We start from the raw sequence: 7,959 nt of genomic DNA on the forward strand, positions 1-7,959 counted from the left end.
TAAGAAAAAATATATATATTGCACACACTAAGACTTATTAACAACCAAGTTAAAACAAAATGGCATAGTCCTCATTAGTGTTCCAGTGGTTCTTTGATCAGGGACGGTTCACGAGTCTGTTAAATCCCATTACGCTCTCCTTATTGCAGTACAGACCTGTTTCTGTTCTCCTGCCGGTGGATCTGTTTGCAAAAGAAAAAGGGAAATAGAGTTGATTTCCTCGAGAAGATCCATCCAATTGTCCCTTCTGTCATCATCATTTGTCTTGTTGGTGTTGGGTTTGGTTTTGGCTCTGGAGGGGGTGGAGTTGGGCTGCCCCTGCTCTCACCCAGGCAATGGGTCAAAAGGCCAATTATAATCCCGTAGCTCCCAGGGACATGCCGGTGCTGTGGCTCATGCACGGGATCGTCTGCATGGATTTGGGGAAATCGTGGCTGACCACACGTCCGTTTTCTCCACTGCCTCCTGCTGCAGCCGGCCTGGGAAGGGTTGATGTCCGTATGGCTTCGTTGATTGATTGCTGTGGGATTAAACAAAAACCCTTTTTAGGAAAGACGGGGGGGTCTCCCCCTGTCCTTAGCAATGTTGGAGAAATTACAATATAAACCAATGTTGTCTTTGTTACTGTTCTCTCCCTCCTTGTCTCCATTCACTCTCACTTTCTGCATGTCTCTACTGCGTCTGATCTGTTAATTCACATTTTCCACATTAAAAATTAAATGTTTCAGCAGTATTTTGGGGTATAAAGCATATGTGCCATATGTAAAAACTATTCAAACCCTACAACATCAGAACAGCCACAGTGGATCATTCTATACACTTCCCCCATAGATATGCTATTACTACTCCTGTTACATGTGGTGGACTCTGACTCACTGCAAGCATATGTTTAACTTTCCTCGTGTGAGAAGCTGAGCATGAGCCTTTGTTTTTGTCTACAGAGATAACTGAGGTAGCCAGGAAATGCAAACCTAATTCAGGAAACCAAATCTCATCTTCCTGTTCCAGATACCATCCAAAACATTTGCTTTACGAGATCTATGGAAATTGGTTGCTTGGAATAACTAAACTAAGAGATGAAGTTCTTTTGGTTTCTTTGCATTCAAGGGCACTCCCATCTGTTTTGATCTGAGATGCCCAGGTGAAGAACATCCACAACAGCTAAATCTGGAAGGGTTATTCCAGCTGAAACTGTCACTTAGTGGCTTGCCAGGCATGCGGCCACCTCCTGTGCTTGTGGGATCTGCAGCTCGCCCTGGTGTCTGTTGGGCTGGCTGAGCAGAGGAAGGCTTGAGGCCCTGTGGAAGGGGATTTGGGACATCTTTCTGGGCACTGGGCTCCACAGAATGCCCTTGGGGTGGGACCACTGATGGTGGGAGACAGACCAAGAGACCAGATAACACCAATTAGGAGAAGTAATTCCCATGGTGGCTTGTTATAAAACGGCACAATCACTGCAAGCCAACACTGACACGAGCTATCGGGGCATTTTGGGTAACACAGAGCAGCCAACACCAGGGCAGAATCTCCTTAGGACTAAAGCTATGGAGCTATTGCATAGTGATACTCTTGTCACAGTGTGTTTGTGACATACCTCACTTTACATTGTAGACAGCGATTACAAGTTAGTTCTTTTATACTCAGGGACATTAATTGCATACCTTATTTTACCCCTGAGCTCAGTGTACCTCTCACAGCCTGTAGAATTTTCTGAATCTCAATGGGAAAAGAGCTATTGCACATTTTCAGTGAATAAGAAATGTTATTATTGCTGACAAAACATTAAGCATGTTGTGAAATGGTGACATTAAACCCAGAGGAATGATTGCTTATTTTCCTTTGATTCTGGGTATGTTTCAGTGCCAGGGGAAGTGAAAATCTCTCTAAATTTTATGAAATTTGCTGCATATTTTGTATACTATACTGACTTCCATGCTCATGGGAGAGGTCAAGATGAGGAAGAAATGGGATGCATTACTGTTACAGCACAGATCCCATTGCACCCTCATGCAAAACGATGTCTGTGTAAGGGATAACCTCTGCTAGTCATCTGAGTCAAAACACACTTGTTCCATGGATCCTGCATTAAATGTATATTCCCAAGGCTCTCAAATCTAATCCCTCTTGACATGACACTGGAATTTGGGCAGACCAGAATTAGGGCTGAAAAGAATCTCCTGGGTCACAGGAAGTACACTTCTGCAAGAACATGACAGAGTGGAGAAATAAAACATTTCAGGAGATCTCAGGGCCCGATTTCTCTCTAAGAGAATCCATAAATCTGAATTTGGAGACCCCACATCATCCACTACAGGGCATGTACTTATGTACATGGGAGAACATTGTCCAGCTGGGGTTAAAGGCTGGAAATCTGGCAAATGCTCTGAGCATCTATCATTGCTGCCTACCTGCAAATGGTGCCAGCAGGATGCCAGCAGAGGGAACAACAGGATCTGATTCATTACTGCACTACCCCAGTTTTATCTTGCTGTTGACTTTTTTTTTTTTTTTTATTGCAGTAAAGGCTATATCACACCAACCCCAACACACTTCATCCATGCTGCACACATTGCCATAGTCTGCTTTCTTTAATTTTAAGGAATGGCAATGTGTTCCTGTTACCATTTGTGCTATGATTTTGCTCTATATCTGGATTTTGAACTAGCATTATGCCACGTCTGATCTTGCATCAGCTACCCACTATGGCCCACTTGAGCCTCTTTTAGCATCCTCTGATGCTTCTATTCCTTTCTAGCAAGTCAAGTGATAAGGTCACTTCATTATCGCTATGTCTTGGCTTTCCACCCATGGTCTGGGCTGCATCTGTCTCTGAAGGCAGCTTTGGAGATGGGGTGGTATCAGAGAGAAGGTGTGAAAGGCCTGGGAATGGGTTGCCACCTTCATCCGCTTTGATTCACTTCTGGACTTGTAACAAAACTCGATTAAGGCAACCAGCATGGCTAGTCCGAGCCCACCGATGAGGATATAGAAAACCCCCGCCACATTGCTGAGACTCAGAGCGCTCGTCTTGTCCTGGAAGAGAAAGGAGAAGGGAGGGAGGGGAGGGCATGTGGGAAGGAGAACAACAAAATTAATATGAGATTGCTCCGGTAGAGACATTGCACAATATAGCAATGCTGGCATTACATCATCTCGCTCTTTAAATGAACATGTGACATTTCTAAGAGCATTTTCAATTTTTAATTTAGTGTCTAGTAAATCTAATGTTTCCCTCACACAAACAAATAAACATTTTTTCAGCAATGTGACACTTTGTAAAGGTTTGGGATCGCCGTTTTTCAATCATCTAACTTAAAATGCTTATTTACCCAAAATGCCTAGTTTAAATTATTGATTAAAGAAGAAAAAAAAATGTTCTCCGCCTGTGTGACATTTGCTTGTCCCTGATGTCTCGCCTGAAATAACCCGCTCTCTTGGAAATGCTCATTCTTTCTTTCCTAGATTGTTTCCCCCGCAAATTCTGTTGCTGAGCAACACATCGAAATGACTGGATTTTCTTTTTTTTTATTTATTTATTTTTTTAAATTCCTTTCCTCTCCAATATTGAGGTTGAGGTGACACCTGAGCTGTCCTCATAAACGCATCTCATTTCTGTGTAATAAGACAGTTATTTCATATTCAATCAAGACCCGCTGATGCATGTCTAAGCTAATTATTTGGTTCGCAATAAATAGGGCTATTAATGGACTGCTACTCACAGTCAGCATCTATGTTCTGATTTTGCAATGCCTAATGAATGGTCACGGATCTCTGGGGAAGACAAGTCTCGGAGTGACTCATTTCACCATCAGGGAAACTGAGTCCCCACATCCAACCTCCATGTAGCTCTGTGCCACTCTCCAAGCCCCATCCTCCATGCTGACCAGGTGGAGTTTTTGGGTCAGGGATAGGACCAATGCTCAGCTCCATGTACCAGGCTCTTGTTTCTAGGTTAGGCTTTCTCTTTATAGTCCAACCAGGCTGAGGTGCCCTGCTCCATGCTTCTTGTTGCCTTGCAGTATCAACTTGCTACCTACTTCCAGCAAAGCTTCCCCAGGGCAGGCCTTGTTTGCATGACCAAGGTTTGACCAGCATTGATAGCTCTGCTCACTGGATGATGGATAAAAACTGCATAAAGCTCATTTGAGATGTAGCCATGCAGATAAAGAACAATATTTATGCCCTGTAGACATGTCTTCAGTTGGGAAGGAAGCCTTTATGTAGTTCATGGTGTCTCCTGTTACTCTGTAGACACATGGATGGTTGGGTGGCACAGCCTATTTCTTGCCCTTCTAGGACAGTTGATTCACTCACTTTCCTCAGCATCTTTTTGGGATGGGCAAACTGGAAAAGCAGAAAACTATACTGGAACTGTGTCAAAAAGGTCCAAAACCAATGTGAACATGGAGGGTTTTGAGTCAGGAGCAGTCCATCAGGCAACAACACTGTCTTTCAGGCAAGCACAGTTTGCCAAAGGATTCTGTCCTTTGGAGAACTAGGATCCGTTGGCAAAAAAGTTGACCTACAAAGCATGAAAACATTTCAGTTTTTAAAACTCCCATAACAGAACTTGACTTCTTGGAATTTTCTCTTTCTTTCCTTCTTTTTTTCTCTCTCTCTCAATAGGAAGAAAAGAGTGTTGCTGCAAAGAATGATTAAAAAATATTTTTTAATGCTTCTCCTTCATCTGGTCCCACTGCCTATGCAGAAATGTGAAGCCTTCTGCCCAGCTGGAGCATGTGTTGTGGGTTCCAGTGCCATGGGGAGAAACTTTCCAAGCTGAACCCTCTGACGTTTGGTTAGGGGTTTCCCCAGCAGAGTTTTAGTCGCTGTAAAAATCTCTGTAAGTGATCTCATTTACCATGCTTCACTGATTGGCATTGCTGCCAGGAGGTTCACTGCTGTCACTATGCGTGTTACACCACTGCAGATGTGACGGTCTCCACTGGTGGAGAGCTTTGGTTCCTCTCTTGTGTAACCTTCACATGCTGGTCAGTTTGTAATATTGTCAATACTTCCTTTGTGCTCTCTGTAGTCAGAGATTTCTGCAAATATAGGCTTAATTTTTGCACTTTCCATATTTGAAGGATAATTTATCTGGTCTTTTACTATCTGCTGTCATACATTTTTTTTCTGCCAGGCTTGACTGTACCTTTGTTCACTTATCTCTTTGCAGATTACTGGGAAACACTCATAAGTACCAGCTGAAAAATGTAGGGATTTTTTTTTAACAAAGATTTAGAAAAACAGATCAATTTCTCTGAGAAAACTGGGTTACACTTCATGTACTCTGCCTCCTCAAAGGCAGTCTGAAGGGGCTGCACCAGCATGAAGGATGGACAAAGCCACCGGAGGTGGGCTGCCCTCCTTGACATCCTAATCTTTAAGCCTGACTCCTTAATGAAAAGTGGCTGATTAGCTCGTGTATGAAGGGATGGATGGGGACAAGGAAGGAGGTAGAGCTGCCTATTTGTCTGTCTTACTAATAATTTTCATCTTATACTTTCAGCTTGATTTGATAGAGGGGTGGAGATCTCCAAGATACTAAGGCTCTCCAAGCTGCAGAGAAGCTAAAACCTATTAATGCTCTCACTTAAATAAATGTATCGACACAAGTAGGCATCAGGAACTCCACACGGATCTTTGAATTGCAGCCACAGATACTTGAAAAAACAGGCTTTGTGGCAATACATGAGTTTAAAGTTTTGTTGGCCACAATATTTTTGTAATTCCACCCCCAGCCTGGGGACAATGGTCCAACAGGGAACTTTCTCAGCCTGCTGCAAGGGCAGGGATTTCTGGCAGCCAGGAAAGGCTGCTGGTTCTTCCTGTCCAGTTTCTTCTCAAAGAAAAGCCAGCACCAAACTGACTGGGAAGTTTGAGGAGACGACCCAAAGCAGTTTACTTCACCAGTGTTTCCTACAACTAATTTTAGACCTGCTGTAGTTCACCCGTGTTTGCTTTGTGGCATTATTATTACCATTATTGCTATCTTGGACAATTGGGGCTGGACTGAAAGTTGTCTCTTCCAGCAGCAGGGAAGGCCAAGGAAAGCACAGTAAGGCACAGCAGTGAGCAAGCCTGCTGGGATGGGGAGAGCAGCTGCATTTAACCTCTGCACCACAGTCAGGTTTCTCCCCGTGAGCCCCTGTTGCAGGAAGCCAAGGAGATGGGCAGCTGCAGCAGGGCACTGAGGAACGCTTTGGGGACACCGCTGATGACACAGCCTGGTATGAGCGAGGCTAGGAAGTGAAATTGTTCCTGTGGCGTTGCTTGACTTTTTGCTTGTCCTCTCCTTTTCTTGTTTGCTTCCTGTCCTCTCCCAGCAGGACGTACGGAGAGGTTCTCTTGGGTGGGAGCAGCATCTCGTCGCTTCCATTGACCTGGGTCATGTGAAGGGTAGGAGATGGTGCACGCCACACCGAGGCTTTGTCTCCTGTTTTGTGCAAGCTCCTGCCCTAATAGCATTCATAATCATGAGGTCCCAAATGCTGCTAGCTGCCTGAACGGACCCTCCCCTCCACTCTGCTCGGGCTCTGACACCAGCTGCTCTCCCGTCGAGCTGCCCATCACTGAGCCAGCTTGTCAGTGGGAGTGTAAATGTCACCGCTCGTCTCCCGCAGCGGCACAGCGCTGACGTGGGGGTAAGATTGGCAGGTGAAAAGAGAAAGAAAAACCCAGCTTTCCGAAAGAGCGGCCTTGTTGCCACAGCAACCAGGCACCTTCCCGTCTGTTCCTCTCAAACGTGGCACCGTGTCCGTCATCCTCTTTGTCATTATTTATCCTCCTCAGCTGAAGGCCATATTTCCCCAGTTTCACACTGGGGCTGCTCCCTGCCTTTACCCGGCCCCACCAGAGCCCGTTGGCAGCACGAGGCGATGGCACCATGAGCTGTTGTGGTCTCCATAGAAGGTCTGTCCTTAGAGCAGGTGGCTCCAGAGGTCTGTGAGCATCTACACCAAGTGCCAGGCCACCTTAACTGGGGCAAGCCCTGAAGCTCAGCAGTGAAGGACACAGCACTGGCCATCGAGTCCAAGTGCTGTCAGGGGTCTGTAGGGGCAGGGTCTGAGCACATGCATGGCCAGCCAGGGGTTAGGCTGCCCAACATGAAAAGACACCCTTGGTGTGAGAAGCAACTAATTCCATGCAAAGCAGGGGAAGGCTGTAGTGGGCTTTGATCCCTATTGATTTTTTAACAAAAGTCCAATTCTTTCAACTGGAGGTGTGGAAGATCCCTGTGGCTTTGATAAAGGTCCTTTTGAGGCAAAAAGCTGTATGGCTGCCCCTGCAAGCAGGTTGCACCTTGCCCTCCTGGTGTGGAAAGAATCCTCTTTCCTCCCATTGCCTTGAAAAAGACCCCAGGAAGAGGAGAATCTCATGCATCTGCTCTGATATTTACTGTCCTACTTGCCATTACTCTCTAACAACCCAAGACATCCCTTCCAAGCCCACAGTCTTCTGTGGTGGGACAACAGATTTTTACCAAATTTTATCAAATCGGATATTTATCAAAGCAGAAGTGCTTGTCTCTGGAGTTTTAATGTATGTGCTGTTTCTTTACAGGTATTTCTCTGGGAAAAAAACACTAGGTGGGCAGTACATAGATAAACCCACAGATTAAAAAATAAAATGCATAGCAGTCAGCTACAGGCATGGAACATAACTGGGGCCAACAAACATAACCTGGGAAACATCAAAGATTTTACTTGGCTCTGGCTAAACATCTTGGATACAAACCTTACCTCCAGCTAGCCCCTCACCCTCTTCATTAGCACTCTATCTTTCTGAGAAGCAAAAATAGATAAAAACCAGGTGGGCGACAGGTAGTATGTTTGCCCAGCTGCATTCATGAGAACAAGTGAGCAATGCCATCGCTTGGTTGTTTTGTGGGAGGGATAAGGCTCTGTTGATTTTGATGTTGATTTCTCTTACTGTTGTTTCTTATTGCACTGCTGCTGC

The 7,959-nt window shown here is 45.1% G+C and overlaps 1 protein-coding gene across 3 annotated transcripts in view; it reads right to left on the reverse strand.

The window, feature by feature from the left end:
• Positions 1-352: 352 nt before the first annotated feature.
• GRIA1 (glutamate ionotropic receptor AMPA type subunit 1) overlaps positions 353-7,959 on the reverse strand; it is a gene marked incomplete at both ends in the record, with an annotated part of 123,485 nt that continues 115,878 nt past the window's right edge. For all 3 annotated transcript variants that reach the window (XM_084295555.1, XM_084295553.1, XM_084295554.1), the window contains 2 exons: positions 353-541; positions 2,899-3,033. In XM_084295555.1, coding sequence (XP_084151681.1) covers positions 353-541; positions 2,899-3,033 — 324 coding nt within the window. The remainder of the gene's footprint in view (positions 542-2,898; positions 3,034-7,959) is intronic.

The sequence above is a fragment of the Netta rufina genome (assembly GCF_964035555.1).
Source record: "Netta rufina genome assembly, chromosome: 14".
Taxonomy (NCBI): domain Eukaryota; kingdom Metazoa; phylum Chordata; class Aves; order Anseriformes; family Anatidae; genus Netta; species Netta rufina.